The sequence below is a fragment of the Oenanthe melanoleuca genome, chromosome 4 (genome assembly GCF_029582105.1).
Source record: "Oenanthe melanoleuca isolate GR-GAL-2019-014 chromosome 4, OMel1.0, whole genome shotgun sequence".
Classification (NCBI taxonomy): domain Eukaryota; kingdom Metazoa; phylum Chordata; class Aves; order Passeriformes; family Muscicapidae; genus Oenanthe; species Oenanthe melanoleuca.
The window spans coordinates 26467002-26492591 of record NC_079337.1 but is presented as its reverse complement, the minus strand read 5'-3'; the positions used below and the strand labels follow the sequence as shown (position 1 = coordinate 26492591).

Genomic DNA, 25590 nt, shown 5'->3' with positions numbered 1-25590 from the left:
CTTGATCAATGTCATCATGCTCGGAAAACTGGCACAGGTTTGCCTGTCCTTTGGCACAGATCTCTTTGCAATCCCCTCGCCTTGGCCCATGTTTCTCCCAACATTACAAAACCCCTTCAGGACGGTCTTGGCTCACTGCTAAACATATGGCAGGTTTCTTGCCTGGGTTTGTCCCCAGGGTCAGGGCTCCCTGCCTCTGGCTCCAGCACTCTGTGCACTCTGTGCCAGTTTGAGTTTTGCTCTGGCAGATAATCTCAGCCACTGCAAATTGTACTCAGTTTTTCATGAGCCCTTTCTTCAGCCTCTCTGATTTTCCAGTATCCCCTTCCAGCTGTCTATAAACTGAGAGAAAAATCAGCCCCTTCCCACTGCACTCCACCCCACAAGATGCCTCTTTTTAAGCTCCTGTCTAATGCTTCCAGCCCACCCCACTGGGAACTGCAGGCTCCCGGGCAGGTCTTTGGCAGAGGAGAACACCGTGCTCTCCTCCTCATCCCCAGCCGGGCTGTGCCTCTGAAGGTACTTGGGCTGCATTAGCAGGACAGATCCAGGACCCAGTCCTGCCCTTATTCCTTACCTGGCGGGATCACACGGCTGACTAAAGTGACAGAATGTTGGACCTGGACACATCATTTGTAAGGCACTAAAGCGAGATGAGAATCCAGCCCTGCACAGCAGCGAGCGCTGCACGGTTCCATCAGCAAAGGTAGGAGAGGGGCTCCTTACAGCGGCGCGGCGGGATGCAGCCCGGCCCGGCTGGAGCTCCGCTGTACGAAGCGCAGTTTCCGCCGCACCCCGCCTGCACCTTTCCTGTACCCCCGCAGGAAGCAGCCCCGGCCGGGGCCGCGTCCTGGGGCCCCGAGCTGGCGGGACGCGCCCCGACGGCTGCCGGGCACCGCGAAGCCCGCCCGCGGAGCCCTGCCAAGGGGAGCGGGTGCCAAACCTGAATTACCGGACCAGAGAGTGGCTGTGGATCCCGGGAGCTCCTGTGATTTGCGGCAGGTTTTTCAGGTCCCCGCCTGTCAAACACACACGCAGATACTTAAGCAGTCACCCAGGGACCTGCGGGGTTCTTGTTTTACACAATTCCGTTGCCTGACAGCTCCAGGTAAGCACAGGCTGTGAGCTGGGGGTGCTGGGATGGGTTTGCAGTTGGGGATGGGGGAACGCACAGCTGCCCTGTGAGTGCTGATGCCGAGGAAGTCGGAGCTGCACCAAGCAGGGCAGGAAGGCTCATGCCCGGGGCAGGCAGAAGGCCACCCAGGCAGGAGAGACCCCAGGCAGGGGCCACCACGGGGTTCTGCCTCTGCTGCAGCAGCTGCTATGCTCCTGTTTGCTTTGTTCTTATCCGATATTATCTTCTAAAAGACTGGACGGGTAGCTTACAGGATGCATGACAGGTGTTTTTTCCTTATTTATGGCAGGGCTCGGTTTATTTTTAAAGGCTCTGTCCCACCTTATCCTGTGCGCCATGCTGGCTGATGTTATCCACAGCCACCCCACAGCAGGAGGCTGAGCAAAGCTCAGGACAGGACATGGCTCTGCAACAGAGCAAGGAAGGGTAAGAGGGCTCTTTTACATTGAGAACTGCCGTTTTGATCCCCTGCAGTGGCAGGAAATAGCTTTGAGCAGATGCAGATGCCTCCAGTCACATACCAGCCCTGACAGTGGGAGCAGTGGAAAAGGGGTCAAGTAGCCCAACAGAGGCTGTGGAGCCCCATCAGCTTGGCAGGAGCTACTGCTCAGAGAGATTTCTAGGGGCTTTGGGTGCAGTAAAATCATTAGAAAGCTGCATGGCCAGCCAGCTATTGTGACAACTGTTCAAAAAAGCAAAGCTGAGCAAACAGAAATCACATATTTTCTGGAAAAGTGGTAGATTTCTGCCAGGATAGTAAATGCTGACTGCACTAGCAGTGCTAGGCAAGCATGCTGGGAGACAGAAAGATGTCCTCTCCCATTTCAGGCCAGAGCTACGAGTCCTGCTGGTAACCCCAGGGTGTTTCTGGGGAGCTAGGTGCATGGGCAGAGTACTATGTATTTATAATAAGACTTTCTCTTGCTGCAACTTGTGTCCTTCAGCCATTACCTTTTGTATTCTCACTCCAAAATTACCCTGGAGGTGCATTTTAATGCCCTATCAGCCACACTGAGAGCACCAGGTGCTGTCATGCACATAGCAATGCTGGCTGGAGCTGCCATGGCCCAGGCAACTGCTGAACCATTTGCAAGCTTCTGCTCTCACATTGCTTTACCTAAAACCAAGACAGAGCCAAGAGTGAATTCCCCAGGGGTCTTTAGTTTGACACTTAGGACAGAGCAGGTGTGGTAGTTTCCCTGTGACAGTGCATCTGCCATTGTCATTTCTGCCTGGGTGAGTAAACCCCAGCTCAATGACAACTGCATCCCCACAGACCTAAATGGCTAACATTCCTTGCACTGAAAAAGCCTTTTTTATTCAATTGTAAAAAATTGAAGAGGAAAAAAGCAGTGAGAAGTGGTGCTTTTCAGCAGCTAAGCCAAACAGCTGTGAGTCTCCATATTTCTGCCAGGCTTAAATAAATGTAACTGAGACAATCACCTTTCCTCTACAGGAGAGAGATGTTGGACAGCCTGAAGGCCGGTTGCATGCCTGGGTTTAAAAGAGGCTTCATTTAAATAGTGGGCAGGTGATTAGTGGCTTCAATAGGGCCAATCAGGGCATTTAGGCACTCCTGGTGCCCTCAAGTCATGTCATATACCTCCAGTTTTTAGCACCCAGGAGGTGCCAAGTGCTAGAGGCCATATGCTGCACAGGGGTCACATGGCTCCTGAAAGCCTCCAGGACATAGTGGAGTGATGTGGGGAGACTTGCAAAGCCCTCCAGGAGGCTCCAAACCAACCTCGAGAGGTAAAAACTGTTCTACTTCCAGAGCAGGGGTGGAGAGGACACAAAGAAAAAACATCAGGCATCATATCCCACATGCTGGGGCTCCCTGAGCTGCCAGCAGGTAGAAGATACTGTGTCCTATGGGGAAATGCCTCAATGCCTCAGGAACCTGGAAATAATGAGAAGCAGAAAAAGCTGTGCAGGTCAAACATGAAAGGTGAAGCATATGTTGCCTATGCAAATCCATGCACACCCATCAATGCACATTAATGTGGCAGGCTGCAAACAATGATTTATGAACTGCCAAGGCATGTTGCTGCTGGTGGCCCGAGCTAGATGCATGATTTGGAGGTGATGAGGATCCCTTTGTGGCTGGGCTTTCTATGAGAAGGGCAAGTGGCTCAGTGGTGTGCTGAAAAAAGGAGGGGCAGGACTGGTGGCCTGAGCTTGGCCTCACCTGCATTTGACCTCATGGAGAGCCTGGCAGCCACAGTGCTGGAGAGCAGAACCTCAGGTCCAGGGGACCTTCTTCTACCCCTGCATCTTTTCCAGAGGTCTGCAAACATCTAAGGTAAGTTAGGAGCATTCAGCAGTCTCCTCTTATTTCACATAAATGAGGAACTGAATTATGACTGACCCCTTCCTACATGGATGCTTCTGAACTGAGCTGACCTCGTGAAAACCCAGGTAACTGCAACACTCTGCAGACAAGGCCAGCTTGGCTTGCAGTACCTTGGGTTAAAGATGGTTTTTCCTCAGTCCACCCAGCACTGGTGGGTGATACTGTCTACCAGCACTCCATCTCTCTCAGAGGTACTTCAGTGTTACACAACCACTGTGTTACAATTGGTATTTACTAACTGACTCAAGCAGAGTGGGCTGTTTCACAACCAGCCCTGGTCTATTTATAAGCCCCTACTCAAATGCCAAAGGATTCTTTTATTAGTCAAAGCACTTTCTGCAGAGGAGGCTCAGGGGCATCTTTGCTTTATGAGGTAAAGTTCAAAGAAGAGGATCTCTCCAGCTTCTCACTGTGTCTGGATCTTAGCAAGCTGCAAGACAGTTTTGAAGTTGAGCTCCATCCTAGCAGTTCTGTCAGCGAGTGAAAGCCCTGGGGCATTCAATACCCCAGGGTACATAAAAGTGAGTTATCAGTCAACCAAGAAAGCAGTTGGGTTTAAACCTGTGCAGGAGTGCAGCATGATGGATGCTCCAGGATTATACCCCAGAGCCAAAGGGTAGACTGCAGTGTGGAGGTAGGGCAGATCTGCAGCAGATGGCCCACAGGAGTCCCAAGAAGGGCCAAGGGCTCCTGGCAGCACTGGAGAGCCAGCAACACCAACCAGCCAACCTGACAGAGATAGGCCAGGCAACTGGGACAGCAGGAGAGCTGATCAAGAAAGGCCACATTTTTGCAATCGGCTCCTCCCCTGCCAATGCCCCACAGCGTGGTTTCAAAAACACCACAGTGATTCAGCATCGAGGGACTTGTGCATGCTTTGCAGGGGCAGTGCCTTGTGTTTTATTTGACTGAATTAGCAAGCTGGACCCTCTGCCATGTGAAAGCAAACCTGGAGCCCAGCAGAGGAGAGATGTGTGACTTAGCCAAGATGCACTTGTTTTGCTTGTTCTTTTGGGCCAAATCTTCCAGAGATTATGCAAAGCACAAGTAGGACAAATGTTATTCTGGAGGAAAACATGGGCTTCTTGGTGCTGCCATTACTGCCATAGGGAGCACCTAGGACTGACCACAGAGGCAGTAAGTGCTTGAGCAACACACATAAACTGGGTACAGTCCTCAAGGATTTGAACACTTATACAGCAAAACCCAACCAACCAACCATCTAACCAATCAGCCAGCCAGTTCAGTGATGCTCAGGAACTATAGGGTTGTTTATGACCACATGTGGTAACATTAAATATTACTTAAAACAATGCAGCTCAACTTCTCATGGCCAGCATTGTGTGATGTCCGGCCACACTGTTAAGAGAAGGACGAGGACACTGACCCTGAGGAGGGGAAATAGGGTGATTGCTGACCATGCTCCTAGAACATCTTGTATGCTCTGTTTTATCATTCCTTTGCACAAACTTGCCTGATCACTGAGAAGCAGGGAAAAAAAAAAAACCAACAACCTACTAGGTTAGATGTCAGATAGTGTCCCTTCACCCAGAGGATAAATAATGTTTTTTAACTAATATCTTTAAATTAACCCCCTGAACATGCCCATTGCTGTGACATCACTCCTGAGTGACGTCCAGGCCTATATACGGCTATAAACAGGAATCGTTCCCATGGGAGTCACACTGGCTATAAATACAGCACCAGGGGAGTGCTGAGCAGCCTGCAGCTTCCTGCCAGCTGAGGATGGTGAGACAGCTCAGCGCTGGGTACTGCTGGCGTGTGGTCACTGCAGTGAGGAAACTGAGACACGAGTTGCTGGGGGGCTGGTGCTCCCTGCTGAGCTCCCTGGCATTTCTTTGGGAAGGGAGTTGAGCCCTGCTGCAGCCAGAGGCAACAGCCAGGGCAGGAGGGGAGGTTGGTGGGGACACGGATGGCAAATGTGGGACTCGGCAATGACACCAGCCCCTCTCTGCAGTGCCTGGCCCCATAGACCTACCCCAGGAGGAGATGGCCATGGAAAAGCCAGTGATTCCCACTGAGGAGCAACTGGAGATCCTGGAGTACCACTTCTGCAAGGTGAATAAGCATCCTGACCCCACCACACTGTGCCTCATCGCTGCTGAGACTGGGCTCTCTGAGGAGCAGACTCTGGTGAGTGTATAAGGCCTCATGCAACTCTGGCACCAGCCCCACTCCGCCTGAATGCCTCTGTGCCCCACATCTTCCTGTCCTGTCCTGGTCTCTCTACCGTACACATGTACCCATCTGTCCCCCACACAGGCTTCCTACAGCAGCCCCTGCCCTTCTCCTGCTCCTCCCACACTGCCTGCACTCCTCTGTGCCCCGTGTGCTCCCTGCTTGCACTCTCTGCATCATCGTGCACCCTGCACACTCCTCACTGCACCCACAAGTCTCTGCACCTCTGCAACTCCCAGCACAACCCTCTGCACCCACAGAGCTCTAAAGCAATACAGAACCTTCCTGTACCCCACATCCTTCCTGCACTCTATGTGTTTCTGCTCCTGAATGTGCAACCCATGCATGCTGTTCTTCCGAACCATTTCTGATAGTCTTGGATGCACAATTGCTGGTTTTAAGGTCTGAAGAAACTACTGTAATTTAAAAACAGAGGATAGATGCAATTCCTGCAGGATGTGCTCTGGGACATGCTCAGGCTGTGCACCCTCTGCCTCAGCATCCCTAAGCCCAGATGTCAGGCAAGTCTGTCAGCCTCTCCAGGAGACATAGAGATCTCCAAATACCCCTCCACAGGGACAGGTTGCCACTGTCTGGGAATTCCAGCAAGCCTTGTGCTCCAATTATCTACTTGTGGGCTACCATGGGCTTTCAGAAGCAAATAGCTTCTTCCCAGTTCCTTCAGGTGGCAGTGCAGCTCATTGTGATGCAGGTGTTTACTAGACTTATGGCAGCATTTATGAGTATAGAAAGAAACTTAACCCACTGGAAAGCTAGCAGCAGTTTGCAGAGAGCTGCCAAGCCTGGCTCTCCCTCAGCAAAGCCAAAGGGGTATAAAAGCTGAGCTGACAATGTCAGCATTTAGCCTGTCCCAAGGAAAGATGCTGGAACAAGCATCCATTGCACTGATAGTCTTCAGCTGGAGTGGACTGTGCTTTGGTGACAGGCAGGTATCAATCACTACTTGTTTGAGGCAGCAAGGAGGAATTACCCCTAAAATATCATTTTCTCCGTAGAAATGACACTGTTCCTTTTGTTTTTTTCCTACAGCAACTTGTAAACACAAGCCATATATGCCCAGGGAACTTCTGTAGAGGTCTTAAAATATTCCCTGATAGCTATCTTTTTCCACTAATCTAGAGTGCTCCTAGAGATCTGGAGATGAAGGTCATGTTAGGGACAGAATCAAGACTAGGGTGGTGAGCTGCAAAGTGCCTGCATTGTGTAGAACACAGGGACTCATCGCCCCTGACATCTGGAGTGCTTTATTGTCTAGAAATAGCAGCCATTTTAATAAAAAATTCAGAGGAGGTGATAGTTTGGGACAGAAAGTGAAATTTTTGAGAGGAGGCTAGGCTGTCAATCATCAATCACTGGATGTGGTCAAAGGCCGTGTGTGAGAGACGCAGAGAGCACCGTGGTTGTATCATTAGGAACCATAATAGCTTCAAAAATAACTACGAACAAATATAGCAACAAAATGAGCTACAACAAAAGGAATCACAGGCACATTGCCAAACAAAAGGCTGAGCTGTGCTTCCGGTACATGAGTTATATTTCTTTTCTTACTTTTCTTCTTAGTTAGTGTAGCTAAGATACATTTTATCGAATATTTTAAATTGTGGCTGTCTTGAAGTGGCATCAGCAGCTCTTGGAATGGGCTTCCCAGATGCTAAATTACAACAGACATAGTGCTAAGTTACTGCTAACATAGATGTGCATATTGCCTGAACACTAAGACAATTTTTAAACAACTTTAAAAATATGTATGTTCTTAAATTTGTTGAGAGCCAATGTGCTGTTCCTCTCATGCTTTCTGAAACAGCTGAGTTTTGATTCCTGACAGTTTTGGACCTGCAAGTGATTGTTTCACTTCTCCAGTCATTTTAATAGACACCATCCAGCTCCTTAGCCAATCTCTTACTGTGTTTGCAAGAAAAACCTGGAGACACAGCAACAAAAAAAGGACTCACCCATGCTGCCAAGGTCTGAAGTGAGATAGAGAAATCAGTTTGAAAGAGGTGCATGAGTAGGTTATAAGACTGTTCAGTCAGGAGCCACCATCCTAGCTGCCTGTACTGCCTGGGAACAGCACCTTGCTACAAGGCAGCAGCACCATAAATTCCCCTCACCTCATCCCACGTGCTGCACCTCTCGCAGTTTTCCGAGACTTTGCTCAGCCCAGTGCACTCAGCCTCTGCTTTGTTCTTTCTCTCCAGAAATGGTTCAAGCAACGCCTGGCAGAGTGGAGAAAGTCTGAAGGGCTGCCCTCAGAAAGCGGGTCCGTCAGGGACTAGAGGATGCTGCTCCAATCCCCTTGCCTCTCATAAACCATGGTGAAGCTCTTCAGAGTGGGTTTCCTTAGGATTCTTCTGTTGCAATAGGTTTTGTGATACAAAGTAATACTCTGCTATTTAACATAAATTTTATTTAATGTGTACATAACCAGAAAAAAACACACATAGGCATATGTGTGTATACAACTTTTGAAGGCTGATAACCTGTCTAGTGATTCCAACTCATTAACAGCAGCTGCATAAGTAAAGCCCTTGTCCCAGGCTTGCAGAAAATTTGCCATGATATATGTTCAAATATAGAATGAAGAAATAAAGATTCCTTTTCCTTACAATTCTCAGAGGCAAAGTATGTGTTCTAGCTTTAAGGTACAGATCATCTGGAAAAGGGTACAGGGCATCTGGAAAACCAAGTGCGTTGTTCAGGTGACCTGGTTTGGCTCAACATTCCTGAATCAGCTCTGGATACTGGCAAACCAAGTGCCTACACCATAATCAGACGAAGCCAAGCACCCCTTGAATGCCTTTTTTACCTTTCTGTTAAAGGTCACCAAAGAGAAAGAACTCCTGGGTTGTTTTGGGTTTTTTCCCAGTGCAAAACCCAATAATGTTGATAATTTGATGAGAAGAGCTGTGTTATGTCCCTGCTTGTGCTCCCTGCCCCCATGACAGGAGGCAGACTCCTTCCTTTGGAAGGGCAACATTTTTCCCAGACAGCCTCAGTGGGCACAGTGGGTTTTCCTTTTGCCACAGGGACAGCCACAGGCAACTGTCTCTTAAGGCACCTGGGTGTCCATGCATGGCAGCCCACACAGCCCCACACACCTCCTAATCCATGGGGTGGCAGAAGTTGGTGGTGTTGGGGTTACCCCACAGCATGAGGTCTTTAGGGGGAGACCCCAGTCTCCTTCTGGCCTTTCTCAAGCCTGAGGAATGCAGCTGCACTGGGGCTCTTGGATGAAGTCCAAACTCTCATCCATCCTGGCACAAGACAAAGCCTGATCTAAAAATAACCAGTACCATTGCCCAGTGACCTTACCTTGTTCAAAAGTCCTCTGCTTAGTGGATTACTGAATCAATTAATGGATCCTATGATTAATACCCTTCTGGTTTGTGGTCACCTGCCTCCACTCCTTTGAAAGGAAAATCAGCTTAACACAGGAAAGATTAAAATACATTGGCTCTGAAACTGCCATATGCTTTCATTTGTGGCTTTTGTCCCTTACTGGTGAGCATCTCTCTTGCCTCAGTATCTCCAGCCTGTCGCCAGTGATCGGGCAGCCAGTGCAAAACACACTAACCATATAGGAAGCAGATAAAAGCATTTTCCCTTCTGCCATGCCCCACACAGGCTGTGCTCAGAATTTGTTCTGCAGACTCTGGCAACCATACTTGTTTTCTGCTTAGCCTTTGCAACTTGCCTTCTCTCTTACACTGAGGGGAACTCTGGTTTTATGAGTTAGGCTCCAAAAATCCCAGTGCAGAATTCTCTTACTTTGCCCAGGGTTGCACAACTGAGTATCTGAACCACAGAGCTTTAACCCACCTACATAACTGGATCTGCCTGTTCTCCAGGCATTTGAGAAAACAGGCCCCAAATCCAAGGCAACTCAACATACATTGTAGCCTTTTGTATTTCTACTTCTGTGACTTCTTGTTTGAGTGTCAGTAAGATGATGTTTAAACTTTAGCAAAAAATTTTAAATCCAAATTCAGGAGTTGTGCTGCATCAACTTACTGTGCACTCTTGGGTTTGGTTTGCCGTGCTTCCCTGCATGAAAGGACAGTTCCTGTGCTACCTTCCCCCAGCAGTTGTTTCACTACTTCTTAAACTATTACAGCAAAACAATCAAGAGAGAAACTCCAGACATAACCCATCCTAGAGAGAGAGTCTTCCCACATTAGGTCGAATTCTGTTAATTTTCCCTGATGACTATTCTTAAGGAATGATGATTTTATTTGAACTCCCAGAAATTGTTCCTGCTGAGTGCTGCCTCTGTGCTGTGTTCAAGGAGATTTTCCAGCCACAGCACAGCCCAGAGAGTGATGTTCCAAGGGGTGATGTGGGCAGATGGCAGGCGTTTCTGAGGGAGCTTAGCGCTGAATTGGTCGAGCTAGTTCTTCAATCCGAGGAGAACAAACTGCCTTCTTAGCAGCCTCTTTCACTCTGAATGCATCTGGGTTGAGTGTAGTCAAGCCCATACGAGGTCTGGAGAGAGAGGGTAGGGGTGATCAATCCTGACTGGAGTAAGGCCAGGTGTCAGCTGCCTGCCAGCTCCCACACTTCCACTTAAGCCTGCCCTTCCCTGTCAAGGGAGGATAAAAGGCACCATGCCTTCATTGCTGTCATCAGGGGAGGGATATCTCTCAGCCACTATAGCCAGGCATTCCCTCACCCTCTGTGAAACATCCTCCTCAGAACTTCCTGCAGACTGGGCTGAGGTCAGCTGCAACTTGCAGGGCAGCATGCCCTTTGCCAGTTGGTTGCTTTTAATAGTTGGAATTAATAAGAAGTCCCAGCCAGTAATTCCTGCTGCAATTAGAATGTTCCTGTTTTTTCTCTTTTGACTCTCCTTCTACTTCAAAAGGGCTTTTTAAACTGCAATCCAGGTAGTATTAACATATCCAGACATATAAAATCCTTGCATTTTGGAAGTGGAAGAGAACTTCCTAATTTTGGCCTAATCTCTCTGACGAAACACAAATGAACAAGGTGCCATACGGCAGACAAAATGGGCTGGCAGCTGATCATTTCCCTGTGACAGGGAAGCCGTACCTACCTTGTGCTAGGTTGGGCCAGCTCCAGAACCCTTGGTGAAGCCACGGCGCGCTTGGCAGTCTCTGTCACAGTCCACTCAGGATCCCGCGGGGGCGCGTACTTAGCATGGAGCTGTCTTGGCTTTGACAGCTCAATGGTCCGAGGGCTGGCAATTGCCTTCTGAGGTAACCTGGAAACCTGTGGAAGAGTGGGGAGGAAGGTCCTTAGAGGTGCTCCTGGCATTCAAGGGTGCTCAGCCTGCAACCAACTCAGTGTTCCCAGGTTCACAGTCACTGACTACATGCAGATGGGACACGATTCTGTCCTCAGCTGTATTTGGCACCAGGCAAACTGCAGAAGGAGAAATCTCTGCCTGGCCAGTCCCACAACCTGCCCTCCAGCCTCCTATTACTCACAACCCAACCCCAGCACTGGAGATCCCAGTTAGGCACTTGTCCACCTCTCCCCATCCCCACATGTGCAGGCTAGGCACAGCTTTGTTGTTCTCTGGGGACATGTGCTGGGAGTCAGTTCATGCTCTGAATGGAGCACAAGTCCTGTCATCCAGCTCAGGAAGCAGCTACACCAGCCTCATGGACAGCAGCAATATCCAGGGCTGGATGGAGAGCCAAAAGCGACTGAGCACCTCTGCCCTCTCTGCCAAGAGTCCCGTCCATGTAGGGTCCGGAGTGATGCTTCCTTACCGTAGAGATGACTGAACTAGGATGGGTGTGCCTAGAGCAGCAGGTCAACTCCCTGATCAAGGGCTCAGCGAGTTTCTGGACCCGCACCGATGCTTTTGCCGAGATTGCAAAGCTGGAAACCCGTGTTGGCACCTGCATGGGTCCAGAATGGGGGAGGGATGTGCAGACACAGAGCTTGTACAGCAGCCCAGAGAGACATGCTCTCTCTCTGCAAGGATGAGCATCCCAGCACCCTTCCTCTGCAGACATGGTCACTCTTAATTTTCCAGAATCCATTCTTTTTCTTTCACTTCAACTATTAAGTAATTTTGATGCTATAGGGATTCCCCAGCTGTCACCCACTCAGAGCCAGGAGGGGAGCACCTGTAATGAGAGCCTGCGTAACCAAGTAAAAGTGCAGAGAAATCTCTTCTATGTTTTTTTTATTCATCTTCCTGACCAAATCAAATAACTTCCCTGCTAAGAAAAGAGACTCAGATTTCAGGGTAAATTTGCTGGTACAGTTAACTGCATTCCTACAGAAAATGTGATTACTTCTCCAGCAGGAGACTTCTTCCAAAATTTTTCACAGGGTTACTGTTGCTCAGTCCTGCTTCAGCCCAGCCTTCCATTTCCCAGGCCCAGAGGCTGCATCCAGAAAACCTAGCCTTTGCAATGGAAATGAGTATAATCTGAGATTGCTCCAAGGTCTTTCACCCCTGCCAAAGCAATGACCCATCTAAAAGGAACAAAATCAGAAATCTAAATTAGGCTTCTGGTAAAATGTAGTTAAAATACACATAGTATTTGCAATCTCATGCCCCCTGTGTACTCAGATAGGAGCACAGCTGCCCAACTACAAACATGACTACTCCCTAAGCTAAACATGCCATTTCCATCAGGTTTCTCCACTTTCCCAGGCTGCTTTATCAAAGGATGCAGCCCAGATGCCTCCCTTGGCTCTTCTGCTATACTAAGTTGCTCCAACCTGGCTGGTTTTTGTCTCCCAGCAGGAGATTTGCAAAGACGGCATTCTTCTCTGAAAAGGGAGTTTCTCCCAGTGTCATAAACCCCAGCAGAACCAGACAGCTTCTACCTTTCACACACTGGGCACATCCAGTGCTCAGGACAGTTTGCTGCATCCCTCCAAATCTCACTCAACCTCCTTCTCACCTCTCTGGCCTCCACGAAGTCTGGGTGCAGCCCCTTTGGCCGGGCAAGCTCCAGTATCCGCTGGGAGGCATTATAGTTCTGTGCAGCCAGGGACACGGGCCACTCAGGGGACTCACGGGCTCTGGAAGCAGAGAATCATGGCACTGCCACTCACAAATGTTCCCCATTCTGGCTGCAGCTGGGATGTCTAAGCCTCACATTTGCTGCAGCGGAAGGCAGCTTTGTCTTGTGGCCATTTCCAATGTAGAACTCATCCCATGAGAGAATCCAGAAGTTCTAATCCCAGCAGAGACCCTGCTCTGCATTTTGCCCTCTGTTTACCCATCCTCTGTTCCTGCATTTATTACTTTGAAGATGCACTGATGTACAAGGCCCAAGGTTCTACCTATAGCACCCTATAGGCTTTATAGCCTCTCACCTTTTCTCCAGGTAAGCAGGGAGGTATTTTTTAGGTTCAGCCAACTTCAGTAGCCGTTCAGAAGGGTAGCCAAACTTTGCTAGCAGGGAACGCCCACCAATTACTGGTCTGGACCTGTAAAGAAAGAAGGATTTTGAGGAATAGCACAGAACAGCTAGCAAAAGGCAACTGACAGAGAACGAGATCCTGGCAGATGGTAACCTAAGCCTGGTTAAAGACAATTGCTCTCTACTCACACACATTCTGCAACACACACATTCCATCAAGGAATAAAAGCATGCACATGATGTCTATTTCAAACTAAAGCAGAGCTGTTGGATACATGTTTTTGTTACAGCAGAGGAACATGCTTCCTTGTGCTTGGAGACTGATATCAAGACAAGCTTCTAAGGCAGCTGATAGGAACCCAGAGCTCTAATCAGACCAGCACCTATGTGTTGCAGAAGTCCTTCTCACAGCTGGGAAGTGCGTATGAGGAAATAAAAGGGCACCAAAACTTAGCGGTCCCCAGTTCCTCCCCAATTTGGAAGTCAAGTACTCAGGGTGACTATAGTCCCATAGCAAGTTCTTTGCTTCAGACAGCCCCTGTTCCAAACACAAAACAGCTGGTGAGTTTCAGTGCCATGGAGCTACCTGTGGGCCAGCCTCTTCTGAAGAGGAGATGGCATCTCCCCGTTCCCTTGGTGCCAGTATGCCCCCCTAGAGAACATGCTCTGAGCTGCCTCCTTCCCCAGGATGTGCTACCACATCACTGACCTGCACTTGTACTTGCTAAAATCTGTCTTGGGCTTGGACAGAGACAATATTCTTGCAGATGGTCGAGCTGTCAAAGCACCCCATGAGAGGGTCCATATCGTCTCTTGGTCTCCCCATGCAAGCCTAGCAGGAACAGCAAGGTTGTGAAATTTTAGTAACATGTACAAGTGTGAAATGTGTTTGCTGGGGTTCTCTTTCCCTGCCTAGGATGGAACACATACACATACATGCCCTATGGTTCCCCACACCTGCAGAGTGCCCTGAGCATTCTCCTTCTGTGGCATGGAATTTCCCAACACTCTCTTGCTGGTTGTAGTCAACTAAAAAGAAAAGGGTCTTAAAGTGATAGGCCTGGTTTTAGTTACCAGTGGATGTGCAGAAAGGGTAATTTCATTACATCTCTGAAACCCCTGGAGGAGTTTCATCATTGCATTTCTTTTGCTTCACCACTACCACCTAACTACACCACAGGTATGACAGTAAAAATAGTAATAACATTACATTCAGGGTGTGCCTTGCAAAGTGGGTGAGGTTTTGCAGCAGGTTAGTGGTTACTCTCCTGTGCCCAGGGCAAATTTGGAGTTACTCATCCCTCACTGAGAGGCCATGGTGGGAGAGGGCACCAGGGTAGTCAGTACAGGGAACAGCAGGGCAATGGGTTTGTGGAGCCTTTTTCAAGACCCATACAGATAACAGAAAAGGGATGTTATCAAGAGACTATTGCCCCAGCTTGTCAAGCTGTAGTTTGATCACATCACACAGACAGCTACTCTGTTCCTAAAGCTAGGCTGTATCTTTCAGGACAGAACAGCCTGGCTCCCATGGTCCGGTCACCTTGCACCACACGCCATTTCTACCTCACAACATCTCAGTTGGGCAGCTCAGATGGGGCAACAAAGGCAAGGCTCAAGCCAAGTCCAGGTTTTTGATTGAGAACTTGAAAGAGCAAATTGAAGGGAGCCCTGATGAAGGGAGCCTGCTCAAGTATGGAACATCTCAGTCTGCTTTTCTAGGGACAGAGGGTAAAAGAGTAGCAAGACAATGGCCAAGGGTCTGCTCCAGCTGAGCCCTGTCAGTCTCCAGCCCTTGAGAAAACGGTGTTTGAGCACCTTCTTACCTGGGACTGCTCTCAGAAAATACTGGCTTGGGTTCTGCAAGTACATGTATCCTGCCAAAATTGCAGAAAAGGACAACATGCCATTAACAATACAGTTAAACCAACAAAGCATAAAGAAGCCACTGGTTTTCTCAATGCCATATAAACACTCTCAAACCCCTGTGCTTTTGCCTTTACTCCCTTGAGAGTGTGTTTAAGGACCTCTCTCTTCAAGTACTTTCCATCCATTTCATCTGGCAAACTCACCAGCCCATGAATTTTTATATTTTCTCTTGGACTGCAGAGACACAAATTTGCAATTCTGCCTCCACTGATGGCTAGGAGAATGGGAAGGAACTTTTCTGGTCAATAGCATATCATGAAACAGGTACGAGAAGGATGATCTCCCAGCCTATGGGAGGCCAGATAAACAAACATCTGTTGTCACCACTGTCGTGGTTTACTAAAAGGCACCATTTGTTCCCACATGGCTTTAGGAGTACATTTTATTTCAGTCCATTTAGCAAAGAGATGCTATAGAGACACAGGAACATACATGGTCTTTGCCCTGGGAGCAGCTCTGAAAATGTTTTTACTTGAACAGACCAAAAGATCTTCTTACACGAAGATCAGTTATCACTGCTGAGGCCTGAAATCCCAGTGACTGGGAAGTGCCTGAACTTTATGAGCCTTTTTACAGAGAGAAGAACAAGATGATCCAGTGCCACAAGCGTGCTACACAACTCCATGATGTCACAGACCAACCCCATCCCCACCCACTGGGGCTACAGGTGCCTACCCACAGCCAGTTAGTGAACAACTGCACTGTGCAGGCAGCTGTGGAAATGCCCTACCATGGAAAAAGCAAAGAAGGTGGAAGCCTGGGCAATTGCTTCCCTGCTTCATATCACCTGGCAATGCGGCAGCATGGCCCTAGAGACGAGCAAGGACACCAGCAGAGAGAGATACTTGCCAACAGAAAACAATCTGTGCTTTGGGGAGACACCTGTGGTTTCTCTGATGGACTGCTAGTAAGATGCCAAGCCCTGGAAAATGCTTGTCAGAGAGCTCAGCACCACAGAGATCCCTGAAATGGCAGGCTGCTGTTACAGCATATCACTGCATGGGACGCCTGTCACGCCTAACTCGGGCCGCAGTGCTTCAAACACAAGTCCTTCTGAGGTCCCACAGAGGCAACTGCCCGTAGGACTTTGGCCCCCTGCCACCAGTCCACGACAGGACACGGTCAGGAAGGCAGACATCATTTCAGGAGCCAAAACCAGTTTAAGTTATTTATTTCCAAGTGGGTCCCCAGAGGGTTTTCCTTGCAAAGGTGCAAGGGAATGAAGGATTAGCACACAGAGTTCCTCCCCCAGCCCAGCTGTGTTGCAGAGCTGGCACTATCTCTGCAAGCAGGCTCATTGCTTTTCCTCAGCTGCTGGCACAGACCCAACACACAGCCACAGCCAAATCTAAGCACAACATTCACATGGTCCTAGTGCCCCACACTACTGTACAAAGCTAGCATCATGATCCAGCAAAGGAACAAGGCACACATACATTCAGATCAGGTCTCTCAACTCACCTGACAATATTTTCTTGGTCTTTTTCCAATTACAAAAAGAAAGATTACATTTATCATGGCAAAAGCTCTAGACAGACAGGCATCCTACATACAGCAGCTCAGCAACTTGAAGGGGTTAAACCACTTCAGTGACAAGACAACCCTGGTGAAGCCTTTGTTGTTTGGGCCTGCTCATGCTTCCCAGCAAGAAAAATGAGGCCTTGCATCAGCCAGACACAGAAACACCTCCACTCCACTTCTGAACATTCACAGACTTGTTGCTTAAGGGAGATCAACTCCTTTTGAGACCAATTCCCTGTAAAGCAGAGTCACAGCTTCCATTTTAAAGGGGCAGGATGGTCGGATGTTTTTCAGAAGTTGAGGTAAGGGCAAAACCAGGCATAATTTCATCTCAAGTGTTTATCATAGTGTCATCCAATATATTGACTCACTGCTTGATGTAAATCCCTGACTGAGCCCTCTCAAGAAACATGGGATGGTGGCCTGAACACCTAGCCAGGATAGGAGGGCTTCTTACCTGCTGCGTGGGCGTACAGGTATGTAAGATGTATAAGGTGGCACTGCAAAGACAAGAATAGATGAATTTAAAAGCTTGATAACACCTGGAGCCTGGGCTGTCTGCTCTTTAGCATGCAATAATTATTTGGCAGATGAAGTATGTGCATCTCCTCAGGACAGCTGCTGAGCAGATGTTTGTATTGTTTTTCCCTGGTACCTTCCTCTTCAGTTGTTGCCTCTCATGGGGGGATGCTGGCAGCCCCCAAGGCTGCAGGACAGAGCACCCCCAGCACTACATCCTCCTCCTGGCACAAGCAGCAGTGGTCACCAGCCTACGGGCTCCCACCTGACTCAGAGTAGCCACCCCTTATGACTGCCTTCAGCAGCTTCCATGGGAGGTTTTCAGAGCCTCGGGGGAATAGCAGCTGTGTTAAACTGGGACGCGGTGCCAGTACAAAACAAATGGGGGGTCGGGGATACAGGATGATAGGAAAACCAGCGACGTGGCAACACGCTGGCCTGACGGCAGCGATGGCCATGAAACGGGGCCGCCATCCTGCAATCCCCGCCGCGGCGCCCGGGGCCTGCCGGCGCCAGCCGGTCCCCCGCGCCCGGGAGCCCTCCCTGACCGAGCCCACGGCAGCCGGGGCCGGGGCCGGGGCTCGGCGGAGGGGCCGCCCCCGCCCGCGGGCGCCGGCGGCGCTGGGGCCCAGCTGCCCGGCCCCACGCACCGTACATCCTGCCGGCCGCCGCCATGGCTCGGCCCCGCCCCGCCCAACGGCTCCGGCCGCCCCGCCCGGCCCACGGCTGCGGCCTCTGCCCATGGGCCGCAAGGATCCCTGTCATGCTGGCCATCCCAGAGAGCTCGGGAGCCTCCCGCGCCCGAACATCTTGTTCCCCAAATGGAAGAGAAGAGAGCAGCCCGGACCGGTGGTTAGGGTGGAATTTTCTGTTTTATGCGTCTGTTACAAAGGACAAAACTATAAAAGCCTCGTACAATAGATGCGGGTGCAAAATAGCTCCTTTACAGGCCTGTTCTTGGGTCGTGTGCTTTGAGTATAATTAGGAGGACACTGGGAGAGTGACACTCCTCAGCAACTTGTCACCTTCCTAACCTGCTGTGCTAACACAAATCACTACCAAGAAACAACAGGGTTTTCACAACTAAGACTGCCTGCTTGATCGAGGACATCTCGGACTAAGCTGAACTAAGCTGCTCAACCTGATGGATGAGTCTCCCACCTTTGCTGCCAATTTAACTGAAAAGCATCCAGTCACTACCTCAAATTACTCCATTTTGGTTTTTTGCCTGTAGGCAAAGAAACACCTAATATATTACTGCTTTCATTTTCGTGTTCTTACCCACTAAAGAAGCAGTAACCAACCCAATTTCCAGAGATTATCAATTTGCCACTTCCATAACTGGGTCCAACACAACAACAAGAATTGTCACTGTCAAAAATACTAATTGCAGCACTTTAAATTTCTGACATTGTCAAGAAGTGAGGTCTCATTTTTAACAGAACATCACTGTTAAAATGGTTCTGTAAAAAAATCTGTGAAGTAAACATATTTCACTTGAACCTGAGACATCAAGCCATATTATATTCACTGGATGCAACTTTCTCCCATGGAAGTCAGTGCTTGATTCCTCACCTGACATGAAGGCATCTAGCCCATCTAAGCTATATTTCCCCATAAATCTGCTGCCTGAGAGACAGACTATTTTTCTCCTACAAACACACTAAAAATAGACTACTTCTCAAATGTATTTTCAAACCACTATAAATTAAGATTTTCTTACCAACTAGATACCACTTTCAGACGAATTTCATACCCACCAGGACTGCATATCTGTACATTTCAGTTGCCACATAGCAAACTGACCATATACTAACAGTTGCTCTCCCTCAGCTGCAAACACCATGTTGTAAGAAAAGAGCTGTTACTATGTTTCCAAAACCAGCTGCCCTATCAGCTCCTTGGCATCCTTCATGCCGGAAGAGATCTCAGAGCCATCTTCTGCCACATGGGTACCAATCAAGAACATCTTCCTTTCGTCCCCGATATCGGACAGAGCCAGAGCATCGTGAATATCAGTGATGCAATATGCACCTTCAAGGTCCTGTTCACAAAAATAAAATAGCCCTGTTAGTTGCAAGAGGTGGTGGCACCATTCCTACTTTGAGCCACTGCTTTTGTCCAGGGAGGGAAAGAGTCTCAAAGGCTCTGGGGCACCATTCTTATGTACCTTCTATGAAGTCACCTCCCATGTCCTAAAATGCCTGGGGGAAAAGAGTTAATCTCTAACCTAGTTTCTTCCCCAAAAAATATGGGTACAGTTGTTTCTATTTTTACACTAATTCCAGTGTTTCTGATAACTATGTAAGACCACCTGCACAAGGCAAAAGCACTGCTGGCTCAAGACCCCAGGTGCACAGCAAAGACTTATAAGAATAGGGCAAATACACAACAACCATCCCCTGCCTACCTTCTCAGCCAGCAGTGTTTCTGATGCATTTGAGTCTGACGAAGTCCAAGCCTGCACTTGTGTTCAAGTGTAACAAAAATGACTACTAGTAACAGGCCTCAGTTACTAGAAATTTAGGAGGTAACAATGTAGAGCAAACTGAGCATACAACCTTGATAAAAGAGAATCTGTGATTAAAACTTTTGAGCTCTTCCATCATTTGATTGTACCAGAGGTCCAATTCTTTTCGAAGTACAGCACCAATCATTGAGACTTTCACAAAGATCTTAGAAGCAAGCACTACCTTGCGAGGAAAGCTGCTCTTTCTCTCAGGTTTCAGAAGCAGCTTTAGGATCAACCAACTGGACAGTCTGAAGGCAAACAACAGTGCTTCACTTTTTAGCTGCTGCTTGGTGAAGTGGTACTTCTAGGCAGATACTCAGAACAGAAACCTAACTCCACATCTAACTGTGGTCTCCCTTGAAGCTCCCAAACCTTGCAACTGTACAGCAGTTTCCACCCACAGCTCTGATTGCATCTTCACCAAGCACAGGACCTGCATCTTGCATATCCAAAACAACCTCAGATTATTTTGTTTTGTGGTCAACAGGTGTGCCAGAAAGACTGCCAGCTGTGTGCACTCCTTAAAAGTGTGAAGCCTCTTTTGAAAAGCTTTATTGCTGTTTCCACAGCTGCTGCCAGCCCAAGCTGTGCCAGCAGCAGGGAACTCTTACCTGCTTGTTGGCCAGAACTACCACAGGCAGGGTGGAGTTATTCTGGATTAGTTGATGAAGCAGCTGTTTTGCCATAGGCAGTCGGGCATGATCAGCCGAGTCCACGACATAGACCAGCAACAGCACTTTGGGCAAGTACATCTTCCAGTATGAACGCAGAGATTCACTGCCCCCGACTGGAAGAGAAGATAGCAGCACAGGATTCACCAAGAAATTCACGCAGCACTGCTCCCAGAGTTCCAGACAGCAAACCCTGGGCCGAAAACTGAAGGTATTTGGCTCACCAAAACCTCCAAGTATTTGAGCTACTGTACATGAGACTGAAAACAGCTTTATTTTCCCCAGTCAGGTCCCATGAAGGCATATGTTTATGCTCTGGAGGGAAAAGAAAAATCTTTTCACTTTAAGCTCTTATTTTGAGAGGATTCTGGGTTCAGTTTCTTTACAATTGCTTTCTGCCTTATTGGTTCTTGCTCTCAAGCAAGTAAGGAGAGTAGAAGGGGAGTTCAGTGTCCGTAAACACCAAATGTCCCCATATAACCTATCTCCAAATGCCCATCTCATTTTAAGACAAAGCAAGTCTACAATTTCCAGAGGAGAAATTTAGCTCTGAAGTGTGGAGGATTCTCGTTTTATTTTTATGACACTATGAACTAGCTCAAAATTCCCACTGTCTTATCAATTACCAGAGGTGCTTAAGGAAGAGAGAAAAATCAAATCCCAGCAGACTCTTCAGGCAGCCCTTTGGAGTAATCTTTGTACAGCATACATTTCTCCATGAGCTCTTCTCTGCTGGATACAGAGGCAAGCCATTCACCATCAAAACTATGTCTTAAAATAATTTTCTAGTGAAACTATAGATAGCAAGTTGTTTGAGATTGTTGTTCCCATCTGAGGACAAAGAATTCAGTAGTTTGCTGAGTTTAATAGCAGAAGTAATAAGTATCAGTATATTAAGTATTTCAGGTTTGTTTTCAGGTCTCTAGGTTCTTCTCCAGGCACATTGCAGGACCACTCACTCAGAGAGTACTGAGGTGCTCAAAAGGCATGTGTGAGTCTCTCAAAAGTAGCAAGTTTTCAAAGCTATATATCCAGGGTTCCCTATCACTGCCTCCTGCCTTACACAGGAGCTCTTTTCAAAATTGTCTGACTATACAGACATATTTTATTGCCCTCTTTGACTGTTCTATGTCAAAGCAATTTTGTTTTCACTTAAGTCAAAAGGGTTCTGTAGTTTCAAGAATACGGAAAGGGAAGTAACATTACCCACTAGAGCATGCCTGCCTCTTCAAGTGGCCCAGTGTACCTGGAGGCAGAACTGCAAGTCTGCCACTGTTTAAAGGAGCCAAAGGGCTGTGACTGACATGTAATGTTTGGAACAGGAGTCCAATTCTGTATTCTGATACTGCAGGGGCTCAGCACTGCTCCCTTTGTTAAGTGTATTCATGCACAGCATAACCCAGGGGTCAGCAACCTCACAGAGAATACTTTTCTCCCCCAAACTTACAGGAACTCAGCAGAAGCCAGGAGCTCCTACGCCCTGCAGAGCACAAGATGCCACCCAGTCATCTGTATGCTGGTACAAAGAAAAAGAACAGTTTTCCACCTGTCTAAGCCAGCAAAATAAAAACTCTGCTATTTGCTGATCACCCTTGCCATGTGATCACAGCATAGGCTGCTAACCCCTGGACTAGGCGATGGTACAGACTGGATAAGTAACCAGATTAGAGAGCCATGCACAGATTTACCTGGCTGAAACTGGCCTGAGACATTGCATTTCCCATGGGTCAGATCGCATCCATCACATCTCAGTCACTACCAACCTGGACCAGAGAGGGAAGGACGACTCAGAAACAACAGGTTCTGCTGTGGTGTGGGCAGTGATAGGCCCAGACTATTCCCAGGCAGGAGAAGAGACACTGTGGATTTCTCTGGGCTCACACAGTCAAAGCACATCCCAGTAGGAGACACCTTCTCACCTACCAGGCTACAAGCATCTCTCTAAAGATTATTTCCCCAAGCATTACCACTGCAGAGATTTCTACGGTAATAAGACTGGGAATGAAACTCTGCCTACATGACCTCATCCCCACACCCCAAAAATTTACCTGGGAACAGCACAACTCCTTTAGACCTGCTAAAGGTACAGAGCCATCTATGGGCTAGCTGCCAACTGAGCCAGTTAAGCACTGGTAAAGCACAGTGGAGAAACAGCAGGAAGCAATGAACAGCTCCTGCCCTGACAGAAGGCAGGCATGGATGAAGCTGGGATGTCAGCCTTTTTGTACCAGGGAGTGACCTGACCCCAGGGCCTCCACCTTTCCCATCAGCTAGCTGCACCTCGAATAGCTGTGACACACCAAAGGCATCACAGGAGATGCCCTCTGCAGGCACAGACAATATCCAAAGATCAGAGCTAAGGACAGTACAGAATTTTTAACAAAATGCTACAGACATTCAAAAGACTGTTTAAGACTAGAAAACACCATTTTATGAGGCTTTTGAACAGAAAGGGTACAAAGTTTTTGTCTTCTCCTCTCTTCTTTCACTTATTATTTATTCCTCTGTAGCTCTTGCCCTTTGCCAGGCACAAGCACCAAGGAGAAGCAGTACAACAGCTATGGACTACAACACAGGGCTTATAGGGGAAACCTCTGCTGATTTCACCCAATCAGGCTTATTACCCATCTCTCTCTGGGAGTAGAATTCCCAGGATGTCAGGGCTGAATGAAAACTGATGTCTAACACCATTGTGTCTTCTCCTTCAAAGATGCTGGGTAGGAAAGCAGAATCCCCAAGGAGAAAATAATCATAACTTCACATTATCGAATAGGCATGTGGGGACATTGAGCTTTTAAAATATGTGCCTGATCCCAAAGGCACAAAACAGGAACTTATTTCATGTTCAATACTAAAACAGGTTCACTCACTTTCCAGAAACTCCATTTGGGACTCTTCGGTGTTGATGCAGATTGCATTGAAGCCCTCGGTGGAAGCCATGCTGCGCTTGACGTGGTTAGTTGCCAGAGAGTGGAGAATGCTAGTCTTCCCAGCCCCATCCAGGCCCAGTACCAGGATCTGCTTACTGTGTCCTTTACCCTGCAAAGCGAGGGGCACCACATTTACCCGGGGAGCCGGGGCAAGCGTAAGGCTTAGAAGGGCTGGAGGAAAGAAGGAGGCTGAACAGGGGCCGAGAGGGCACAGCAAAAGCCCCTTCGCGGTGAAGAAGCCGAAGATGCCCGCGGGGCTCCTGCGACACAAAGGCAGCGATGAGGGATCCCTGGGATGCTAGCCGGCTCCGGGCACAGCGGGGCGGAAAAGCGGGGAGAGCGGCCCCGGCCCGGCCACGGCTCCGCCGCGGCCCAGGGCGCCGCCGGGGCTGCCGGGGAGCGCCGGCCGTGGTGGCGGGGGCCCGAGGCGCCGAGAGGACCCGGGCGGCCCCGCGGGTGTTCCCCTATCCCACGGCTTCGCCCGCCGCCCCGACCCGGCCCCGGTACCTGATCGGCGGCAGCAGCGGCGGCTACAGAACGGGCGGGCAGCGCGACACGGCTCCGCAGGCGGACCCAGGCCCGGAGCGCCACGACCGTGCCGCCCGCCAGGGCTAGCGCCGCCCCGCAGCGCGGCGACCCGCAGGCGGGAGCCCATCGCCGTTCCGGCCGCGGGCACCGCTCCGGCCACGGCCACGGCCACGGGCACCGGACACCGCGCAGCCGCACCGCGCACGGAGAGCGCCCCCACGCAGCCCCGAGCGCTGCTCCCGCCGCCAGCCGGGCGCCCAGGGCCAGGCTGGCAACACGCGGGCGGCTTCTCGCTGGTACAGGGAGGCCGCGGTTTCCGCACACCTGCTGCTACACTCCCCCCTCTCCCCACCTCGGCTCTCATCCCCGAGGGATTTGTCCCCAGCTTGCCTCTGGCTGCGCGCCCAGCTGCGGCGCAGCCGTCAGGACACTGGGTACCCGGGACAGGGCTCCAGCTGTGCCACGAGTCAGCCTTCCTATCAGGGCAGAGTTTGTGCTAGGTTTGACCAGAGAACACGCCTGAAGAACAGAGCTGCGTTCTCCTCCAGTATCTTCCCTCCAAACAGGATTGCTGCAGGACAGTGCTCTCTCTCCGGTAGTCACCAGCTGCTGCCTAAGCGGAGGTACATGGCCCAGGGAAGTAATTTAAAACACTACTCTTCAGCATTCAGTTGGTCAGCAAGTGCCTGCCAGCCACTCATACACCTGTTTTCTTTCCCTGTGCTCTGTTCCTTTGTTACTCTCAGACAACAAATTTAAAGTAAAAAAAATGGATTCTGCATAATAGATTTTTACTCCCTGGAGACTCAGGAGTTATTTCTTAAGCCACAGTAACTTGTAATGTCCCTTGATCCCTGCCTTTTAAGGCCTTTGCTTTATTTAAACTCTTTCAGAGACAAAAGCCTTTGCCTTTTGGGCTGGTACCTGACAACCACTCTCCCAAGTGCCATTTCTACCCACTGACAGTCCATGTCTGGAAAAATGTTTTGGCTACATTCAGGTCAAACCAGAAGTTTCGAGACGTGTTGAGAAATATGAGAAATAGTAGTTTATAATGAGTAAGTTTTCAGCAGAATGAGATACAGTTATAATTCTGTACAATTTAGTATGCCGTTTGCTTAGCTTTACTTCCTCATTCTGAGTAGCTGGATTTGCTGAAGCCTCAAGCTACAAACCATAAACTTACACCTCCATACCTGAAATTAGTTTTCTTAGTTATTTTCCTAGTAGATGGTATATTGCTGTGTTTTTGTCTTTATCCTAACTTTATCCTAACGCTTGGGCTTTTGTAGCTTCCCATGCTCTGCCAGCGAGTAGGTGCACCAGAAGATAAGGAAACAACTGTCAGCAAAGCTGCAACAAGAACTATCAGCAGCCTTCCTGCACAGACACAGAGAAACACCTCAGTAAGGTGTTAAAGATCCAGACCAAAAATAACCATCGGGCTAAGAAGCATGCACAAAGTGCATGCAGGGTGGGCACTTACAAGTCTCAAAGGTTTCTTTGGGGTTTCTTTTGTTCTGGGCTCCTCTCCAGTCACCAAGCTTAAGCTGACCTGCTGCTGTACCACTCTATTTTCATAAACCCAGCACCTAAGACTTGTAGAAAAATAGGGTCAAGGCCAAAGGAGGATGAAATGCACTTGAGACAACCACACACATTCCGCTCACCTTTGTTTTGCCAAGCCCTTTAAAATAAGGCAGCTGGCTTGCAGAAAATGAGACACTGAATTTGCTGCCATCCACTTCACCATGCTTTTTCCTAAGTCTTGTTATCCCCCTTCAGCTCCTCTTATCCTGTAGTATAAAGCCCAGATGTTGTTAAGATGCTTTGTGGCTTTGCTCTTTGATGGTCAATGACTGACATAAAAAACAGTGCTTGCATGATGCACAGATAAATCTAAAGGCCTAAACTGACATA

At 48.9% G+C, this 25590-nt stretch overlaps 3 protein-coding genes across 10 annotated transcripts; 1 reads left to right on the top strand and 2 right to left on the bottom strand.

Annotated features, from left to right (window-relative positions):
- Positions 1-487: 487 nt before the first annotated feature.
- On the top strand, positions 488-8316 carry HOPX (HOP homeobox). Of its 4 annotated transcripts, XM_056489208.1 has the most exons (4): positions 488-706; positions 825-1108; positions 5467-5642; positions 7907-8316. In XM_056489208.1, the coding sequence occupies exons 1-4, from the start codon at positions 654-656 to the stop codon at positions 7982-7984; spliced, it is 591 nt and encodes a 196-aa protein (XP_056345183.1). In that variant the 5' UTR covers positions 488-653; the 3' UTR covers positions 7985-8316. The 4 variants fall into 4 exon arrangements, with proteins under 4 accessions (XP_056345183.1, XP_056345184.1, XP_056345185.1 ...); XM_056489209.1 differs by lacking the exons at positions 488-706; positions 825-1108 and adding an exon at positions 5147-5237; XM_056489210.1 differs by lacking the exons at positions 488-706; positions 825-1108 and adding an exon at positions 5177-5257.
- A 1599-nt stretch (positions 8317-9915) lies between these two features.
- Positions 9916-17864, bottom strand: SPMAP2L (sperm microtubule associated protein 2 like). 5 transcript variants are annotated; one of them, XM_056489203.1, is made up of 9 exons: positions 17680-17727; positions 16968-17010; positions 14887-14937; positions 13770-13892; positions 13014-13127; positions 12596-12716; positions 11444-11575; positions 10762-10937; positions 9916-10190 (listed from the first exon to the last, which is right to left on the bottom strand). In XM_056489203.1, the coding sequence occupies exons 1-9, from the start codon at positions 17702-17704 to the stop codon at positions 10076-10078; spliced, it is 900 nt and encodes a 299-aa protein (XP_056345178.1). In that variant the 5' UTR covers positions 17705-17727; the 3' UTR covers positions 9916-10075. The 5 variants fall into 5 exon arrangements, with proteins under 5 accessions (XP_056345178.1, XP_056345179.1, XP_056345180.1 ...); XM_056489204.1 differs by lacking the exon at positions 11444-11575 and having other exon boundaries at positions 17680-17864; XM_056489205.1 differs by lacking the exon at positions 13770-13892 and having other exon boundaries at positions 17680-17721.
- An 18-nt stretch (positions 17865-17882) lies between these two features.
- Positions 17883-24145, bottom strand: ARL9 (ADP ribosylation factor like GTPase 9). The gene is given in 5 exon segments (XM_056489202.1): positions 17883-19073; positions 20153-20328; positions 23083-23251; positions 23650-23767; positions 23769-24145. Coding segments are annotated over 5 exon segments (906 nt in total). The 5' UTR covers positions 24035-24145; the 3' UTR covers positions 17883-18896.
- Between the last annotated feature and the right edge of the window lie 1445 nt (positions 24146-25590).

What these genes read in the sequence shown, in the direction of transcription:
- HOPX (XM_056489208.1), top strand. Translation starts at nt 654, where the DNA reads ATGAGAATCCAGCCCTGCACAGCAGCGAGCGCTGCACGGTTCCATCAG. An exon ending in GCACGGTTCCATCAGCAAAG is followed by an intron (nt 707 to 824) that starts GTAGGAGAGGGG and finishes GTACCCCCGCAG; the next exon opens with GAAGCAGCCCCGGCCGGGGC. An exon ending in TCTCTGAGGAGCAGACTCTG is followed by an intron (nt 5,643 to 7,906) that starts GTGAGTGTATAA and finishes CTTTCTCTCCAG; the next exon opens with AAATGGTTCAAGCAACGCCT.
- SPMAP2L (XM_056489203.1), bottom strand. Translation starts at nt 17,704, where the DNA reads ATGGCGGCGGCCGGCAGGATGTACG. An exon ending in CCTGTACGCCCACGCAGCAG is followed by an intron (nt 14,938 to 16,967) that starts GTAAGAAGCCCT and finishes CAATTTTGGCAG; the next exon opens with GATACATGTACTTGCAGAAC. An exon ending in ACTTCGTGGAGGCCAGAGAG is followed by an intron (nt 11,576 to 12,595) that starts GTGAGAAGGAGG and finishes GGACCCATGCAG; the next exon opens with GTGCCAACACGGGTTTCCAG.